This window comes from Camelus ferus, chromosome 6, assembly GCF_009834535.1.
Source record: "Camelus ferus isolate YT-003-E chromosome 6, BCGSAC_Cfer_1.0, whole genome shotgun sequence".
NCBI classification, from domain to species: domain Eukaryota; kingdom Metazoa; phylum Chordata; class Mammalia; order Artiodactyla; family Camelidae; genus Camelus; species Camelus ferus.
Genome location: NC_045701.1, coordinates 13945365 through 13965952, shown reverse-complemented (window position 1 = coordinate 13965952; position 20588 = coordinate 13945365). Strand labels below are relative to the sequence as shown.

The 20588-nt window shown below is 38.3% G+C and overlaps 1 protein-coding gene across 11 annotated transcripts in view; it reads right to left on the bottom strand.

Annotated features, from left to right (window-relative positions):
• Positions 1-20588, bottom strand: part of MYO5A (myosin VA) — a 173762-nt gene that overhangs the window by 61063 nt on the left and 92111 nt on the right. For all 11 annotated transcript variants that reach the window (XR_004320441.1, XM_032481171.1, XM_032481161.1 and 8 more), the window contains 10 exons: positions 18997-19122; positions 17461-17544; positions 12142-12303; positions 10840-10937; positions 9022-9108; positions 8821-8929; positions 6386-6597; positions 5378-5534; positions 2009-2248; positions 771-1019 (listed from right to left, as the gene is read on the bottom strand). Coding sequence is in view for 10 of the 11 variants with exons in the window: in XM_032481171.1 (XP_032337062.1) it covers positions 771-1019; positions 2009-2248; positions 5378-5534; positions 6386-6597; positions 8821-8929; positions 9022-9108; positions 10840-10937; positions 12142-12303; positions 17461-17544; positions 18997-19122 (1524 nt within the window). In the remaining variant the exon portion in view is untranslated. The remainder of the gene's footprint in view (positions 1-770; positions 1020-2008; positions 2249-5377; positions 5535-6385; positions 6598-8820; positions 8930-9021; positions 9109-10839; positions 10938-12141; positions 12304-17460; positions 17545-18996; positions 19123-20588) is intronic.

Genomic DNA, 20588 nt, shown 5'->3' with positions numbered 1-20588 from the left:
AAACAATACATTTCATTACTACCTGAGAACCTCACTGTTTTCTGTATTTAATAAAGTTTTGACATAAGTTAATACAAATTTGTAGTGTGGAAGCATTGATCAATCGGTAAGCATCTTTGTTGTTGTTATTGTTCTATCTGCATAGCAGCTCTTGGCTATGATCAGTGTGCAGACATTGGATTTTTTCCTCTTGGACTTCTTAAAACAGACTTAATGCAGGTTTCCATAAAGATCTCTACAACCAGCTATTGACAGTTCATTGTTTGATTTACTTCTTTTTTTTTAAATTTTTTTTGAGGGGAGAGGTAATTAGGTTTGTTTGTTTATTTATTTATTTACTTAATGGAGGTACTGGGAATTGAACGCCGGAACTTGTGCATGCTAAGCATGTGCTCTACCAATTGAGCTACACCCTCCCCTCCTGATTTACTTCTTAATCACATTAAACTTACTGAAGGAAAAAAGAGTCCACACTCCATCCAAATCTATGTATTCAAAGAAAAAAAGTGGATAGAAGGTAACTGGCCATTAATTCTCTCTTATAATAGTGCTTTCCCTTGTTCTTATCAGAGTCAAAAGGTTCTACTAAAAGACTCATCCATCATATAGAAGAAACTCTTGGAGGAAACACTAATAATGAACAGTAAACCAATCAAAATATGTATTTTACCTTTGATTGACACCGACACTGAGCCACCGGGGCCAGGTCTAGATGACAGCACATTTTCTTTGTGAAAACAGTAGATGAGGATATGAACATTAGTTCCTACCTGCTCAGTTTCTTGTTTGTATCTATCAGCACGCTCCTCAATGGATTTTTTCTCTGACTGAGTTTGTTCCAGGTCTTTCCGGAGCTTGGCAATTTCTTCCTGCAGACTGAGGACCCGCCCGGTGGCAATCTTAGCTTCTTCCTCACTTAGCTGAAGACGTTCTAAGTCACTTCGTAGTTTCTCAGTCTCAGAGTTGTATATGCCTTCTAGATTGGTCAGTTTCTCCATGAGGCATTTGTAGTCTTTGTTCTTTAAATGCACACATAAGTAACAATGAGGATAGACGTCATCAAAGGTATTTAGTGAGAAAATCATGCCTATTCCTCATCTTCATAAGATATCATCATAGCACTGATACAGTATCTAACCAAAGTACCCCAACATTTAAAGTAACACAGTCAGTACCTTTTTAAGTGATATAAAGAGAAAAGCAAACAGGCACAATTATTTCTGTTTCACATGATGAGCTACATGTGATTTTCTCACAGTTACATGGTGAGTTACCACAGTAAATTGTCTTTCCTGATTCTTAATCCAGAAATAGGAAAATCTATACTTGCTTTTAAAAACAAATCAGTATGTACTGAAAGCCTTGTGGTAGCCAGTGATGCATAAGAATAATAAAATAGCCTCAAAACCACAAGTTCCTTTCAAATCTTTTTGTTTACCATCCCAAAACTCCTCTTCCATCTCAGAAAGCCTTTCTGATGAATCCTATTTCATTCTGTTTTCTGTTTTTCTATGTCCTTCTTAGTATTTATGTATTACTAATAACCTATATATCATTTGCATGTGTAAAATATTCCTTAGTAATTATCTCTAAGAAATCAAACTTCTGTCTCTGCAAATAGACTGTAGATTCCTCAGAAGCATGGACATCTTCCTAATTCTTTTGCCATCTCAATGCTAAACAACTCATCTGCAAAAGGGACATTATAATACATGCAAATGAATGATAAAGACGAAAGAGCTTTGTAAAGTATAAAATACAATATGACCCTCGGTCCTAACAGTTTGGAGCGCTAGTAGATCTGGCTGTGTTCTCAAAAATTATTTTCTGCTATTAGTCCTTGCAATTATACTCTTGCCTATGAGCTCATCACTATTTCCACACTCCTTTCTACCATTATTACTTATCATTATTACTAAAGGGAGAGTCAAGAGGAGCCGATGCTGAAGATGACCCAGTGGATCTTGTTAGGCAAGCTGCACTTCCAGGGTTCCTGCTTTAAACACACCTGCTCGTCAACTTTGCGCTGCAGCTGCATGATCTTGTTCTCCATGCCGATGTGGAGCTTCTTGTAGCGCTCCACGGAGCGGGCCTCGATCTTCAGCTTCTTCAGCTCACGCTTGGCCATCATGCGCCGGAAGCAGCACTGCAGGTAGATGATGGCGTGCATGCTCCTCTTGTAGTAGGTGCGAGCCATCCAGCCCCGGACCCACTTCTGAATGATGACTGCTTTGTGCTCACGGAGTATCTGCAGAGAAGGGTAAGCACAAGCAATGTCAGACCCGGGCCTAGACTCGGGTTCAACTCTGTCAACCTAAGGGTGTCAGGCTGAGAACCCACACATTACCGAAAGGGAAAGACACAAGACTTGAAGCAACAATGTATTATGTGGACTGTACATATCACAAATCTTTGCAGGCACAACATTACTTTAAAAAGTAATTGAAAAGTAGACTCTAAAAGGCAATTTGAGAAACACAGAAAAATGTGTTATATTCACATGTTCTATGTCTGATTACATGTCTACGTATGATGATAAGCAGAGTATACAAGTAGAAGCTCTCCAAATAGAAAGCACCAGATCACTAGATGGAAAACACGTCTAAAAAGAAAGAAAAAATGCAGTTTCTTATTGGTGTATGATTTCTGTTAGACAGGTGATTCAATGTAAAATGAACAGAACTTGGTAGCCTGTGAACTATGTGCTAGTGAAATAAGAGACTTACCCACAGGCTTACAGCCGATACCACCTCAGTGTGCATTAGGCCTGTGCTTGAGGACATGGGGTACGGCCAGTAAGCAGGCTGTAGAAGCCAACACTTGGGGTACTGCAAAGTTTATTACTGATTTACTGACTTTTTCCCCCAGAAACAACCAAAAAAAAAAAAAAAATGACACTCTTAGTTGCCACATTTGAGGAATACCATTCTAGTGAGGATTTCTCATTGCTGTTTCAAATGTAGCAGGAATCCACTTACAGGATTCAAAGGTAGTGGGGATACAGCTTTAAAAGGAAAGCTAAAAGTAAGATGAAGTGAAGTAAACAAATTTTAATTTTGTATCGTATTTTCGTTAAAAAAATTAATTTATAAACAACTTGTAACTATCAGATTGCCTTATGAGATAAATTTCTTGGTACTAATGACCATAAAGCAGAGACTGTGTAAACACTTTCCAGGAATGATGGAGAAGAAATTGTTGAGGGATTTTAAGAAAAGTTGAGCTAGCAAAACTTTGAGATCCTTTTGAGTCTATGATTTTATGAAATAACTCTTATATGATATGTGTTTAAGTGTATGCACTTGAAGTACTTATTTGTGATTATTACAAATGGACACAATTTATCTTTTATGAAACTTTTAAACATAAAAATCTCTGAAATCATCTATTCAGATAGCTAGCAGTTTAGTAAAATCATTAAAAAAAACAGTTCCTATTTTAGGTTATGTGCCTGAGAAAAACAATGAAAAGTGTGCCATTCTAGAGGATACAGTTAAGAAATAAGTGGTTATGTTTAAAACCATCACATACAAAATAAACACAGGTGTTTAGAAGACCTTAACAGTATCTTCAGCCAACTCAACGCTGCTTCTTTGAGCTGTTTTGCTAACACTAAGGAGCCTTTAGTTCCCACTATGTGCAGTCACCGTGAATCATGCTGCAGTGAGGTGGGGCATCCGGAGCTCTCACCGAGCATCACAATCCCTGAGGAAACCCCCTGTCTTATCTGCATGACCCCTGACAAACTGGAGAAGACTCCATGATGTCAAACTGAAGGCTGTCAGAGTTTAAAACTCAAGTAGTACACAGTGGCAAAGATACCAATGCCAATTTTTCTGTTTCATTTCCTTTTCCCCACGTAACTTCAGACCTTGGTCCACTTCTGAAATTTCAATCAAATGGAAGCAGTATATAATTAAAGCTTCCATTCTCAATCTCATTTCCATCAGAGACATTAAATAACACCTGTTCTCACATTAAGACCCTCAAAACCCATGAAGGGGAATCTTGGACTGGAAACACAGCTAGAAGGGGCTCTAAAAGGGGTACTACTGGCCAATATTTGAGCTACCCTCTAACCAGTACAGTGGGAGCTGAGCTGGCCAGAGACTGCTACTGCTAAACCAATGGCTTCAAGACCCAATTTGAATGTTCCTGAAGAGAGTAGTGAGGAAAACCGGATGGTAACCAGTCTGGTGTAGCTAAAAAGCCAAGTTTAATAGGCTTTTCCCTCCCATGAAAGTTCATGCTTGCACAAGAACACCTGACTAAAGAGCAGGCATCAGCAGACAGAAAGACCTGGAGCAGCTGTCTTCACATTTCCCTCAAAATACAGCTATTAAGTAAACTCATTCAAGGCTCATTAGCTTTACATTTTTCTTTGTTTTTAAAAATTACTTCAAAATAAGAAAGTAAAATAAACATATGAACGGGGCCTAGGGCACATCCACGTATTGCCTGTGATTAGAGAAATGTCACTTAAATCATTCTTTTGTTGCTCCTCCTAACAATCATGCCCACAGAGTGCCAAGATTATTTGTCAAAAACTTCTAGAGCAACATATTCCAGTCAATACAACTTTAATCACATTAATGCTGTATTTTATTTCATTTCTACCATAGTAAGTTCTTCCAAGTTTGCTTCATTCTTAGAACAATCTTCTATCCATCTGTCATATATTTTACCTATTCAAAGCTAACCACAGTCGGCTCTATAAAGGCCCTCAATCCTAGGAATCTGTAAATGTCACCTTATTTGGGAATAGGGTCTTTGCAGATATGATTAAGTTAAGGATCTTGAGATGGAGAGATCATCCTGGATTATCTGGGTAGGCCCTAAATCCACCACAAGTGTTCTCATAAGAGATGGACAAAAGACGTGAAGATAGACACACAGAGAAGATGGTATGAAGCTGGAGGCAGAGACTGGAGTGATATGGCCACGCGAACTAGAAGAGGCAAGGAATGGATTCTCCCCTAGAGCTTCTGGAGGGAGTGCAGCCTTGCTGACACCTTGATTTTGGCCCAGAGATACCGATTTTGGCCTCTAGAACTTTAAGAAAATAAACTTCTGTTGTTTTAAGCTACCAAGTTGGTGGTAATTTATCACAGCAGTCATAGGAAACTAATACTCACTTTTTTCCCCCAAATTACATAGACAGGGGGAAGGAAAAGGCAAATTTTCTTTTTTCCATGTCTTGTTAATAAACATATGGTCATCTTTAATAGTCATATTTAATAGTTAAAAATATATTTCAGTTTTTGGTTGTCTCCATCAAGTCCTACATTCATAGGAGCCCCTGTGGTACTTTGTACAGACATGTACAGTTGATTAACATTAATGGGATGAATATACAAAGTCAAAAATAACGTCTCACCTTGCGATACCTATTTCTGGCCAAGTAGCCTCGCAAATAAGACTGAAGAACGATCGTTGCTGCCCGCTGGATCTTGTATCTCCTGCGGACTGCAAACATGCGCCAGTACTTCTGAATGGTGGTTGCTGCCTTGGTTCTGCGCAGGAACTTAGCATAGCTGACCAGAAAAAAAGAGTCGTGCATTGTCAGTAATCAGAAAAACCCAGAAACACATTTTGTAGCGACTTAAAGCACCAATCTTCAGCATAATAAGTAGTACCTCCATTGCATTATTCTAATAACATACATGTTAAATCAACATTTATATTTCTTTAATTTGTACAGTTATTTAACAGTCCCCAAATATCTGTGCATTCATTACCTCATTTGAGCCTTCCCTTACCCTGAAAAGTAGGATGCCCCATATTACCCGATTTTACAATAAAGAAAGTGAAGCTCATAAAGGTTTATTCTTTTGAGGGCTTGAGCTCATTACCGCAGGCTATGCCCCCTTTACATAGCAGACCAGCTTACACAGTCATCCCATACTTATCATTAGCTTTCTTAGACCTCTCCGTTGCTAATGTACGGTGTTTTTCCTTTCTTTATCTTTATTCCTAATGTTTGTCATTAATTCATGTCTTTTGATATTTCTAAATTAAAATTATCCTAATACATAATCACACTGAAGAGTAATTCTCTTCTATGCCTTCTCAGCTAATTGCTCCTGGAAACTCCTCAATGGAGTTATTAACTAGTCATATTCATGAGTATTTTAATTTACAAATGATTTCTTCAAGCGCATACAAACATAAAAATATAGGCGGTAATTTTTAATTTTTTTCTAGTTTGCATCTGAATCATTCATAAGGGTGAGTGAAATTTTATTCTATTTAACTGTCTTATGAATTAACTCCTTGTGACTAAGAAGACGGCCACTCAAAACCGTCCTAAATTGTACAAAATCAGACAAGCTCTCCAATCTCAGCAGCCTGTGAGCCAAAGAGGACGTGTCGCCAGGAGACCTACCAGCGGGCCTGGTGGCCTCGCACGTATCTCTGCACGGTGACGGCGGCCTTGCGCATGCGCAGGTACTTCCTCCGCAGCAGCCACCCTCGGATCGTCTTCTGGATCCGGATGCAGGCAGCCCGCAGCTTGTCTGCCCTCAGTTTTTCTAGATAGGCCACTTGACCCGCTCGGAAAAAGATCTTTGTCTTCCCAAACTGGTACTTGTCCTTGTCCTAGTTTTGGAAGAAATTGTATACTCAGAGGTAGAAATGATGACTATATAAACGAAATTTTGAAGAGAAAAAAAAATATCTATAAGCAGGCTCAGTAAAGGGAAGAATCTACTAGCTAAAACTTGGGCTACATCACAGTTAACTAACGGAGCCAGCTTTTTGATCCTATGCAAGTTGAGCAAATAAAAGGGATTTAAGGAAAACTGCAGTTTAAGAGTTATTTTCCAGAATTATTCTACCTGTAATTATTATCTGAGGCCAAAAACTTGGTTGTGGGTTATAGGCAGCTATTATTTGCTTGTTTGTATTTTAAATATCTCAAGGAAATGGAGATGCTGACACTCTCTCTGACTGACCCAGGCTGTAAGGATTACATCAGGCTGTGTATTCCATGAAAAAGCTGAAGGGACAAAAACACCAGCATGAAGAAAAATGCAGGATGTAATTAATGCACACAAAATAAAAATTAAAAATCTTCCATATTCATGTTAAGAGTTAAGTTTCTCAACAGCTAACTCTTGGCTTTAACAATAGTAAATCCCTCTACAAATTTCAAAACTCCTTTTACAAAAATATAATCACTATAGTGCTCACTGATTTCTGATTATAAGCCAAGCTGAGCAGTAAACACAGATAAATATATATGCATGCTATTTTTGGTCTATTATATTCTGATCCATCTTATCTAGAAGCATGCATGTTATTAACCACCTCATATCAAAAGAAGAGTGTAATTTATTTGTAATAATACTGTGATCTGAAATTCTAAATGAAAACAGGAGAAAATAACTTGTCACTGTAAGTAAATATTTCCTATCTTGTACATGAAGCCAGAAAATCAGAAATCTCCACATATTATCTAAAACTATTTCAGTTTAAATCAATGAAGTTTACAAAGGAAGCTGGCTGGAAGAGCTAGAAAGTGGTTCTCTCTTTCTGTTTCCCTCTCCCTGCCCCATCTCAGCGCCCCCAATCCCCCCACACCAAGCCTGCACTCCTCTGCCTTGTGGCCCCGAGCCCAGACTGGAGCAGTCTGGGTGAGGAGGCTGGCAATGGGGACTGTCCCTACTTTCTGCTCTCTGCTCCCTAGAAAGGAGTTGGGCCAAACTCAAAGTATACCAGATTCTTCTACACATTACTAGGAAAGTGGCCTAAGCTCTTTCAAGGGAAGAAAAGGGTATTATTACCAAGGAAGAGATATTACATCTAGTTAACAGCTAGTAATTATGATGAATTACTTCAAAGTGAGATAATCCATCCAACTTAGTGTCAAATAAGTTAAAATACTCTTTAAAAAAAAACTTTTCATGGATCTTAAATTTTCCAGGACCTACATCAGTGGTTCTCAAAGTATAGTCTTCAGACCAGCAACAGCATCACCTGGGAACTTGTTAGAAATGCAAATTACCGGGCCCATCCCAGATCCACTGAATCAGAAGTTCTGGGGGTGGGGCCCAGCAACCTGCATTTTAACAAGCCCTCCAGATGACTCTGATGCATTCTAAAGTTTGAGAATGCCTTAGCTTGGCATGCAAGACTCCCCAAACACCAGCCCACATTTCCTGGCCAATTCCCTACTGTCCCATGGACCAACTTTTTACTGGGGAAAAAACAAAACAAAACAACAACAACAACAACAACAACAACAACAAACACTGTACTGTTTTCTAAGAAAACTCTATAATTTTCTACTAAAACTTTACATAAGCTTACCCACTCTTCAGGGCCTGAATCAAAATACACATCTTCCATGAAATTGTTCCTTTTTCCACAGCAGATATGACTTTGCCTTCCTCTGATTTCTTGTCTTACTCACTCAGTTTTTTTAGACACTAAAGTATATTATATTTATCTTTAAAATGCATTAATTTCTAAGACACACTATGTTATGTGAGGACAAGGTTATTTTTTCTTAATCACACAGCATCTGGCCTGATGTCTTTCATAAGTAAGTATTCAGTAAATTTTTATTGATAATGATCAACCTGTGAAAAGAACATGTCTCAAATCTGGGTCCAGGCCTCACCATCCTGTTTCCTGATACTGGACCATCATCCTCACTAGTCCTACCTTGACCTCCAAGACAGCATGCCCCTCCACCCTCCTGCCCTCAAATACTGTGCATTAGTGGCATTTGGATGTTCCTAGGACTTTCAAAGATAACAATCACAAGGCCTTTGGTCAATATTTGTTCAGATAAAGCTAAGCGGAAATGTTTCTTACCAGTATCAATTTCTCTAAAACATTTTTGCATGTTTGCTTTCTGTCACTTAGCACATCTTTTTGCTTCATTAGGACACGGTAGCGGCTGAAAAATTCTTGGTAAGTCCACCTATAAAAAGAAACTCATGTCAGCTTATTTAAAGAAGTAGGACTCCCCTATCCCCAATTATATACCCTTATATTTGAAAACGGTGAACCCACCGAGAGGGGAAACCTGCTGCGCTGATTCGGATGGTTTCCAGGACTCCGCATGCTCTCAGCTGCTGCACTGCCCTCTTCTCATCAAACCTACATGCAAATGTAGAAGTCATTAATACATGAAGAAGCCTGGCCATAGCCACAAACTACTCTTCTCAGTCCAGAGACTGAATTTTTTTTTAAGAGCCAAGTGGATAAGCTTGAAAAAAAAAAAGCATTCAAAAGTTGGAGATTTAAATGGAAAACTCCATGTGAGAGTAGGGAGGAGACCATTAGCAGAAAAATAAATACCACAAACTCGTGAGAATGCTCTAACAAGAAGAACAAATTAAATATGGCCCATTTGGTTATTTAAAAAAGTTATTGGTGTTTTAAAAGCTATTCAATTCAGTGTATACATACTAAGCATTAATAGTGTCCACATCAATGGGAAATATTTTATATTATATCTTACACTTTATGTGTATTTCACCCTAGACAAATGCCACCACAGTGTTAAACTGACACTAAAAGAGAAGCAGCAAGGCCTGCTTCTTACAGGAAAATCACTCCTCTTACTCCCCGGTTAAGCCCCGAGTGACCTATCCGAAGCTTCGGCTGCGCTGTCTTCCCAAGTGTTCTGTTGGGAGATGGGGTTGGCTGATGGAAGGTAATGGCCTTTAGGGCTGTCCAAGAGTGTGGCTCAGGGTGTGACAGCTTCTTCCTGCTTCTCACATCCTCCAGAAAGGAGGCAATGAGAAGAGTATAACAGTGTTTCAGAAGTGCCCTGCAGTCTAGGGAAGAATCTCCAGCGGGCAAGAGAAGCAGGGTGTAGGTAATGAGTACTCATATTCTGTGGAGTGGGAGTTGCTACAACCTTTGGTAAATGTGCCTAATCTTGGACCCACAAATTCCATTTCTAGAAATACATTATTCTAAGGAGATAATCAGGCAAATATACAAAAATGTTTGGCAAAAGGTGTTTATCATGGCCAAAGGAATAACCCAAATGGCTATTAATAGGGAATGATTTAAATGAATGTTGGTACATCTACATAATGTAATAACAAGGTAGCCATTAAAATGATGATGTGGATTTGTAATTACTAACATGGAAAACACTCACAATTTATTAAATTAAAAGCAGTTACAAAATGGCAGTTACAGCATGATCCCTTTCCTTTTATTAATGTCTCTCACATACAAACACACTCAGAGTGGGGAAGGAATGATCAGGAAGGACCGATCAGGAAGGACCTACGCCAGTTAATACATATTATCTCTCTGGGTATAATGCAATTTTCCTTTACTGTTATACTATTTCATATTTTCTGAAAATTATTTTCACAACGTGCATGTGTTACTTTCAAAATTAGAGAAATATTTCCGTTTTGGGGAAAAACCTCCTTCAATGAGTGCTATTTGATGTAGGATGAGATGTTTGAGAAAAGCAGACATTCTCTGATGGTTTCAACAGTTGAAAAGGCAGCAAGGATAACTGTGAGTCTTTGCCAAAGCAACCTTATCTCTCCCAGCTCTGGTTTTAACTGAAGCCCAAATTAACAAAAAAGATCTTGAAATGAAGTAAATTCAAAACAGAACACAGAACTAGAAATGTGTGGTTGACCTCAACTTTTAAAATTGTCAGAAGGCCAACTGCTTATTTGTTCTCACACTCTCAAAAGGGAACAAAAACTGAAAAAATTCTATTAACTAGGAGCTTCCCTCTACAAGACTTGAAGATTTGTCTAAGTATTCTTTTTTTTTTTTTTCCCCTTCTGTTGGTTTGGAAATCCTTATGAGAAATGGACACTTTTAATCCAGCAGTTGAGAAACACATACGTGAACGGGAACTTGAAGTCATTAGGCTTAATACAGCGCACATAGTGAGGGGTTGTGGCATTCAGGGTCTCCATAAGCAGGTGAAGGGAGTTTCGGAACTGCATGAAAAAGATCAGAAAGGGGCACTGAAGTTTTGTCAAAGATGATGTAAAATAACTTAAAATTTTCTTCTAACGACACTAGTGCAGATGACCTCGCCACCTATGAACTGGACCAGCCCTCAAGAGAGGAGCTGCTTCTACACAAGAATGTTAGGGATTTCAGTTACAATTTGCTTGAACTCTACCATTTACATGCTCACTCTGCTAAATGTACATTTACGCTCCTCCCACTCCACCCCAACCCCCCTCTTAAAACAGACTTTATTTTCTTAGAGTAGTTTGAGGTTCAGAGCAAAACAGGACAGAGGATACAGAGGCTTCCCGTATACCCCCTACCCTGACACAGGCATGGCCTCCCCCATTATCAACACTCCCCACCACAATGGGACATTTGTTACTTTTGATGAACCTACTCTGACACGTCATCATCACCCAAAGCCCATCATTACATGAGAGCTCACTCTTCCACTACCCGCTGCCCTTTTAATGTAGACTTCTGTTGTGCACTTAAAATTTTCACCAAAAATATGACCTTGATTTAAGGATATTAAGGTCATTTAATCATGTACAGGGAGAGTGGTGCTATATGATACTGAAAAAAAGTAGCAGATGATTTAAAAGAGTATACGAAGTGAGGGGGAGAATGGGAGAGTACAGCCAGGGTGGGGTGACCGTTAGGGCCCTGGGATCAGAATGGAGGCTGGGACCTGTGTCAGGCCCTGCTCCCTATCTGCACAGGGCACAGGGTCCCAAGCACAGGAAAACAAGCTGACTAGTGCTCAGCCTCCTGTCCAAAGCCCCCAGCCCTTGTTCGGGCTCTACGCACATGTGGCATGTTTCCCACTCCACCTGGTGCACAGGACATCAAAGCTAGGAGAGGGCCCTGTTCCCACGCTGAAGGAGTGGTACATACCAGAGAGGAAACAACCAGAGAACACCACAAAGGCGGCAGTGGTCTGTAAGGGAGGATATGTGCTAGAAGAATTAGGATGTAGAGAAAACAACCTTGGGAAAGGCTTAAGCAGAGTCACGGGTCTAAGTTAGGTGGGGAGAAGCATGAGTGGACGGTGTTCCACGTTCTCACAAAGCTCTAGCCTCTCCTCACCTGAGGACCCCACCGGGAAGGCTGACAAAGGAAGACCCAAGGCTTCAGCTGAGCTAGAGGGGAAGGAGCGCCGCGGCAGCGGCTCCCTGAGCTCACCTGGTGCCCCACCGTCTTCTTGTGCTCTTTGGCTGTCTGGCCTGGTCTGCCTTTGGTGGGCTTTATAGGAGTGCGGGTGAGGGGTGTGCGCCCTGAAGAGGTGGCTGAGGTTGGACTGGTGGCCTTCTCGTCGTCTTGAAACAATTCTGGTAGCATCTTGAACTGAGTCAGAAACAGTGAAAGGAATTTAAACTCTAAACCCAAACTCAAAACATAAACCTTCATAGAAACATTATGATGATTTGCAATCCATAGTGATTCCCTTCCTTAAGTAACACCTTTCAGAGTCAAATTTTAGAAACAATCAATAACTGTGTTAGGAGCCAAAAACATGAGAGAAAGGTGACATAATGCTACAAAAGATAGGTGGAAAAATGCAATAATTCTACAACCATGTTTGGGAGAAACAAAATCAAAACTAATCAACTAAGACTTGAAATCTTAATCCACAGGAAATAGCCACTCTAAACATTTTACTGATTTTAAACTATAATTATTTATTGAGCAAAATACTAATTGCAAGTCTTATTACCTCAGTTCCACAAAATGTTTCATCCTCATGCTTCATTTGTCTACCTATTAATTCAAATGGTGAGTCCCAGCTAAAAAAATACCACTGGAAATCTCAGCAGGAAGCATGTTGTAAACTAGTTCTACAATATTATAAGATTTTAAAATAATCATGAATTAGTAACCTTTAGAAAAAAATTAAATTTTAGGAAAAAAAAGAAATAAACCCTGTCCTTGTCCTGTATACTCTGAATTTGTTTTCAAGGAATTTATAACTTGACTGCATAATTTCTGTAATCAATTTTGTATTCTGCCAGGTTAGCAAAATAAAAGACTATTAAAAGATCTGGTAGTTAATAAATAGGTGGATGGTATTTGTCAATATGGTTGGAAGAAATTTTACAGAACAAAAGAGACTTCAGACAAATCAACAGGAACATCTTGATAATAAATACATTATCTTTACAACAGGGCCACATTCCACATAAACAAAATATATCCTTCTTAGAAGTCAAATTAAAATTGCAATTACCAATTACTTGTCTAATAATCTCAGAATATCTGCAGAAAAGACAATTTTCTTAGGAGAATAGTTTCATTAAAAAAACAAAATCAGTTTCATTTGCTATTAATGTGTATATCACTTATAGGAGTGATTTAAGAAATAATTCATGATGTATATGACAAATTGTTATATATAACATACTGATAGTGGTTGCTTGCTATATACAAATGTATGTATCCCTTGCTTTACCAAATAAATATTATAGCTTGGCTGGCTATAATGAGGAAAAAAATGTTTTACCATTATCTTGTATTACATAAAGGGAAAAATTGGAGTACCTAATAGATTTGGTTTGAAAACTCTGCATGGGTTAAAATGTTAGGCTATTCAATAACAGGCCACATATTTTAGAATCTTAACTACACCATTCTATCATTTTCAAATAAATTGCTAACTCTACATTAGCACTGACTTTCTAAACTGTTTTTGTCTCTTCTGGGTGAAATGGTTACTAAAGCCAGGCTGAAATACCATATTCACCACAAGGTGCTACAATTTAACTTAATATCTACAGTATTTACCAGAAAACTGCTCAGTGTTGAGAGTTCAGAATACATAGACGTGTGTGTTTGTGTGTGTGTGTGTGTGTGTGTGTGTGGCTGACTTCCTCTTTAAACAAATTATAAATTTAAAATTTTCTACATTGAGTTTTCATTTTTAAAAAACTACATTTTAATTAATGATTCAATTCATTTTTAATGGAAGTGGTGTGGCTTGAACACAGGACCTCATGCATGCTGAGCAAGTGCCCTACTGCTGAGCTATACCCACTCCCGCAACAAGTACATTATACATTGTTGTATTAGAAACTGCTCTACAATTTCTTCTTTAGGCAGTTCTCCTGCTTCCTCACGGGCCATTTTTCTCAGACTTCTTTCCTGGTTCTTCCTCAGGCCAGCCTCTAGAATTTGGAATGCCTTACTCTCTAATATTTTTTACCTACTTGTTCTAAGAGATCTCATCCAGGACCATTGTTTTAAATACCATCTAGCCCTAAAGACTACCAAATTTATGTCACCTACTCTGACTTTCCCCCTGACCTGCTGACTTTTAGTTCCAAGTTCCCATGTGATATGTCCGCTTGACTATCTGACTGCCACCTCAGGTAAAACATGTCTAAGACAGAAGTCTCGATTCTTTCTCCTGAAGGCTGAACTTTTACAAATCTTCACCCAGTAAGTGGCACCATCATCCATCCATTATCTCAAACCCAAAACATCAAAGGCATCCTCAATTTCTCCCCTCTCCTCACTCTCTATTCTCAAACCATCAACAAGAACTGTCAGCTCTACTACAAATCATGAGCCATCCCCAATGCTTTACAACCTCGGTTCCTCAGTCCACCGCCTCTCCCCCAGATTACTACTGCCCCATCTCCACACCCCCCAACACATCTCCACGTAGCAGCATGTTCCCCACATGAAAGCTGTCCAGACTCTCTACAACAACAGGAATAAAATCCATTCCGCTAACCCCACTTCCCTCCAAGAAGTGTCCCCTGTCTACCCATCTTCCAACATCCTACTCACCTGCCACACTTCAGCCACACTGGCCTTCTTTACGGACCTTGGACACAAGCAGCTTCTGCAGTCTCAGTGCTTCTCACTTGCTCTTCGACTGACATGGCTGTCTCCCATCATCCAGGGGATACCCCAAATGTCACATCCTCAGAGAGGCCTTTCCTGACCACCTCAGCCAGTGTAGCAGCTCACCTCTGCCCAAGCTTACTCACTGTCTAGCTTGGTGCCCTGTTTTACTTTTTTTGTATAGCTCTTACCACTTTATGACATGATAGCATCTAAATATTTGATTAAATGGTTATTAACTAACTCCTATGATTATCTCTCATTTACCTCTTTACCTTGCTAAATTCTCAATTTTCTTAAAACATTTATTAAAGAATTTATCCATTCTCCACTGACGGAAGATGCCAACTTATTTAAAGAGAGACAGATAAACAGACAGACAGACGTAAGTGGGTAGAAACGTCTGGACATTCCATCTTTTTTCTTTGATTTGTCTATTCCTAAAACAGGGATCTGAATTGCTTAAGACTGACCTTATGTGTCTAGGAAGGAGTGTTAAAGAAAATAGGAGAATCCAAGTAACTCCTTCCTAAAGATGTGGGAAATCATCTCAGCAGCAACAGTAACAACCACGTTATTCACTAAGAGCTTTTTATACACAAAGCACTGTTCTAAGAGCTTAAATCAACCTATTTAGTCCTCGTAACAACACCTTAAAGCAGATACTGTCATGACTCTTTGTTAGAGGAGAGATCTAAGGCACAAAGATGAACTGTGCCCCCTCCCTCATCAACTAGCAACATGGAAAGTAGGGATTACCACTCATTTTAATGGTATTTGGTAGAGTTGTAATTTAGTAGTATTTAGTCGAGTTGCAATTCATTTATGTGCTTCCTGATATTTGATGTGGCAACAGAAGATTTCTTTATGGTGGAAAAACATAAATTAAGGTGTCTTCTGTTAAATTTTTTATACTTTAATTCCTTTTCAAGTTATAAATTTGGCTAGAGGCTGCAAAACTAAAGGAAAAAAATAAAAAGACAAAACACATACACACACACACACAAACAGAACCCTACACTGTATGTATTACCACAAAAATAATTCTGTTGAAAACACATTAACACAAATGTTGATCTTCTAAAATAAATACTTCCAAGAGAAAAATCAACAGTATGTTACACTTGCTTCCTATCCAATGCAGAAAAATTAAAATACAAAGTTCATACCCTCAGACTGGGTTTGCTGACTGGCAGCAGAAGAGGCCTTTAAACTATGTAAATCACACACCACCCCCCCCCCCAACTGCAAAAATGCTGCATAGACTGGCAGCCACTCCAACTGATTACTCAGTATACACAGCTACATTCTGAAAATTCAGGATCCACCCGCCGATCAGACAAATTAAGTCAGAATAAAGACAACTGATTATGGATGCCTGGGGAATGAGAACCCGTGAATGTTCTGTTTATGCTAAATTGTTTAGGCAGAGTAGTAGCACTAGAATTCTATGGTTTTCATCACTATTGATAAATCAAAATAATTTATAATCTTTAACTGAATATTACTCAGGGATTGGCACTGTGAGAGAATTTTCTAGGATACATCATTCTTATAGGCTGTACAGCATTAGTGCCCAACACTTATGAGGATAAGTGAAAAAATTGATTTTTTCCTACAGACTTAGACTGTAGACTCATTATTTTCTAAGGGTTAAAAGTGGAATTTGATCTTTACATGAACTTTCTAGTATCAAAATAATTAAGTTTTTATTCCAAAAAGAAGGGTCAAAGTGTTCATATAATATTCCATTGACGTTAAAAGGATTTTCTTAGAATAAATCAGAAAAACAGTAAGTGCTGGTCGGTAATCCAGAAGAATTCACATGACTATTTTTAGTTTTTCTCTGAATATTTGACTATTTACTTTGTTAAACTAAATAACGGGCTTCCTGGTTTGCTCCTATAGGATGAAAGTGAGCCATACTCCCCTCCCCATCCTTTCCTAATGAGAGTCAAAGGGTGGAGGTTGGCATCAACCTCATAATCAATCTCAGATCGCTGTCAGAGTTCTTTGCAATCTGGACTGTTCATTTCCCACTAGAAAACAGTGATTCTGGAATCTATGTCTATGAAAAATGATTTTGAAGTGCTCTGGACCACACATGAAACTGCACTCAATGATCTGGAGGTCAATCTCCACTCTGCATGGAGTGCTTAAGGCCATGTTTCTCATGCATTCCTTCCAAATTAAACAGCAAAAAAACCCAAACCAACAAACAAAAAAAACCCCCACATTTTCTTTCACAGTCTCTCACAAAGGTACAAGAGAATCTAGAACTGCTATGGAGGAAATAATTTCATACATAACTGAAAGACTACATTGCATAGTGGTTAAAAGTGCAGACTCTTCGCTCAACAACCTGTGTTTTAATCTGGCTTGAAAACTCACTAGCTATGAAGTCTGTGCCTCCGTTCCCTCTTCAGTAAAATGGGAGTAATGGTCTTATCACTTTATCATAAGGATTAGATGAGTTAACATTTGTAGGGCATTTAAAGCAGGAACTGACAAAAGTCAGGTTATGTATCTGATAAATTAAAAACTGACAGTAAAGCTAATTTTGTTAGAAAAATCATTATTATTGTTAAAAAGCTAATGTTTAAGTAATTAATATTTTAATGACTATATCTCGTTGGGAGAAAGCCTACACATGGTTACCTTGCTTGACTTCAGAACTTTAATTTGTTCTTCAAAAACAGTGTCTTTATTCTTTTCCAGAAAGCCTTCACACTGGTATTCCACCTGAAAGCACATGGAAAAAATCTCCTTAGCTAATAAGACTTTTGAATAGATATTATTATCATCAACATCAAAAATATTTATTGGGCTCAGGCTATATGGTGGGCTCTCAGCAAAATGTTATCATCAGTTTTATTCTAAGAAACTACTACTACTCTTGGTAAGAAGTGTGTTAACTCTAAACTAAAACTCTAAATGTTGCTTTTCCTAGGGAACAGCAGTAGTGCTGATTAACCATGAGCTAGAAGGTCCTTCTAGTTCATGGGTGAGCAGACTCATAAGAAGTTGTTCTCTTCTTCCACACTGGCCAAAGAGAGCTCCTCCAAGGCTGACCTACTGAATCTCCTAACCTAACTCATCATCCGGCATGGGTAAGTCTCCTCTCGGGATAGAAGAGGTTACAGCGGGAGAGAGGATCAGAAGGAACAAGTGGTTATCTGACAGAAGGTTGAAGAGGCGACAAGGGATGGAGTGGAGCTGGGTAAATATCATATGACTTGGTAAGGGGGTCTACTCGTGAACGGACTCTCCCTGCTTCCAAAACTCCAGTGACTTCAATCACCTAACACTCTAGAGGTCCCCAGCCTATACCACAAAGCCCTTAGGTGGCCCTAAAGCCATTCCAAGGTCTTTAGTAGGAGTAGAACAGACTCAGAAAACCCTAATTCCTAAAGGACACCACAGGAAGCTTACCCTAAAGGCTGCCCCACATATATATTCACTGAAACATAAACTAGTGCCATGGCTCTGGACTTCTGAGTCAACTGCAGGACTTGTGAAGCAGCAAGTCTGTATACCTTGTTAGTAGGGACCCACTGAATCAATCACAAAGGGTGACACAAGTCCGCAATCTCTATTCTGAAATCCTTGGGGTCAGCTATGCTTTGTTATTTTGGGGGTTGGGGGGGTAATTAGGTTTATTTATTTATTCATTTTAATGGAGGTACTGGGGATTGAACTCAGGACCTCAAGCATGCTAAGCACACACTCTACCACTGAGCTATACCCTCCCCCAGCTATGCTTTAGAACTCAGAATTTTTTAGCAGAGAAGCAGCAATCTGTAATCAAACATATTAACATTTCTACATTGAAATATGTAAATATTTAGCCTAATTGAGATAAATAAAGACTATAAATAACCTCAGACTATAAATAACCTCAGGTCAGTAATCAGGTTTAGCCACTAAGTGAATTATGAAAATACTTATGGTTTTTGGAGTTTCTTGGATTTCAGAATTATAGATTGAAGACTGTAGACCCATATTTATTTCATAATATAATCCCATTTAGGTTAAAGGAAGAAAAAACCAACAAGTCAACACTTAAGCTTACTTCTTCTATAAAGCCCTGAAGACTGCAAGCTCAGCAAAGAAAAATGCTATCTCTTGACTATTGATTTTTTCCTGTTTGAACTTAAGTAGTCAAAAAGAAAAAAGATGATAAAGCTTCCTTACTTTGTCAGCAAAATGCTGGATGATGAAAGCTTTGTTTGATAGACGGGGCTTCTCAAAGAGCGCACATTTATTCAAATGCGTGTTGTACAATTTTTGGGCCCAAGTGTCATCTGTACCTTTAGGCATCTACATTCAGGGGAAAAAAAAGAAAGATAACAAAGTGAATATTGTTATGAGACTCTTCTAACGCATCAGCCAAGAGACCAGTTTTTGACTTTGCCTAACAACTTCTACATTCAATTTAGGGACTCGTTCCTTCCACATTCTCCCTTAGAGGCTGCAGTGACTGATGAAAACCAATGACTGAGACCTTACCATGGGCGACTCAGCTCAATCTTTGGGCAACTCAATCTGCCTTTACCAGGGTTCATCAAATAAATATTTGATACGCTTTTAAAACAACAAAAGCCTCACAAATGAAAGATGAAATATCATGACTATCAAGTATTTTTTAATATTTGTTAAATAAAGGTAACATTTGCACATAGTGAACTATTTTATATACTTCAGAAAGAACAGTCTCCTCTCCATTTTCACCAACTTCTTTATCTTTCTGTCTTTAAAGGCACGGACAAAATAGGATCATTCTATAAATTCTTAGCATTTTCTCTTCTTAATAATAAATAGCATTCTTGTATTTATGGCCATTAGGTGGTTACTGATTCTTTTGTCAACTTCATGAAAACTGCCACAATGACTTCTTTTACATATATATCTTGGATACTTTTTCAAGTATATTCATAATGGAACTGCTGGGTCAAAAGGTATGTGGATTTAAAATATTGATAAATATTGTCAAATTTCCTCTAAAATGTGTTGTACAACCTCATGCTCTTCATCAAGAGTATACACGTAATAAATATCCATTTAGTATTATCAAATCAAAGATATTATCAAATTTAGTCCCTGATAGATAAAAAGCAGCATCCCATTTTTGTTTTGATTTGCATTTTATTTAATTTCAAGGAGGCTGAACACCTTTTCATTACATGCATTCTTTTTTTTAATTGAAATATAGCTGACGTACAATAGTATTTAGTTTCAGTACAACATAATGATTCAATATTTTTATAAATTATGCTCCATGTAAAGTTATTATAAAAGCTTGGCTATATTCCCTGTGCTGTACAAGATGTCCTTGTTTCTTACTTATTTTATACCTAGTAGTTTGTTCCTCTTAATCCCCCTTTCCCTATCCTGCCCCTCCCCACAACCATATCCCCAATGGTAATCTCTATATCTGTGAGGCTGTCTTGTTTTGTTATATTCATTCATTTTTTTTTTTTTAAATTCTACATGTAAGTGAAAACATTCAGTTCTGTATTCTTAACTTTGTAGGAAATCTGGATGCTTAGGAGGATCAACCTATGGTTAGTAAGCTACGGCATATAAACTAAAGAGAAATTAAGAGAGGGGATAGGTTGTTTGTCTAAGATCACTCAGTAGGATAGTTGGGGATCCAATATTTTTCCCACATGCTGCATCTTAAAGCTAAAACTCCTCCCAAACATATATATCAGTAATAAAGAATAACTATTTGATTTAAAAGTTGTGGATATTTAGAACTATTATTCAAAAGGTCTTTTGTACAA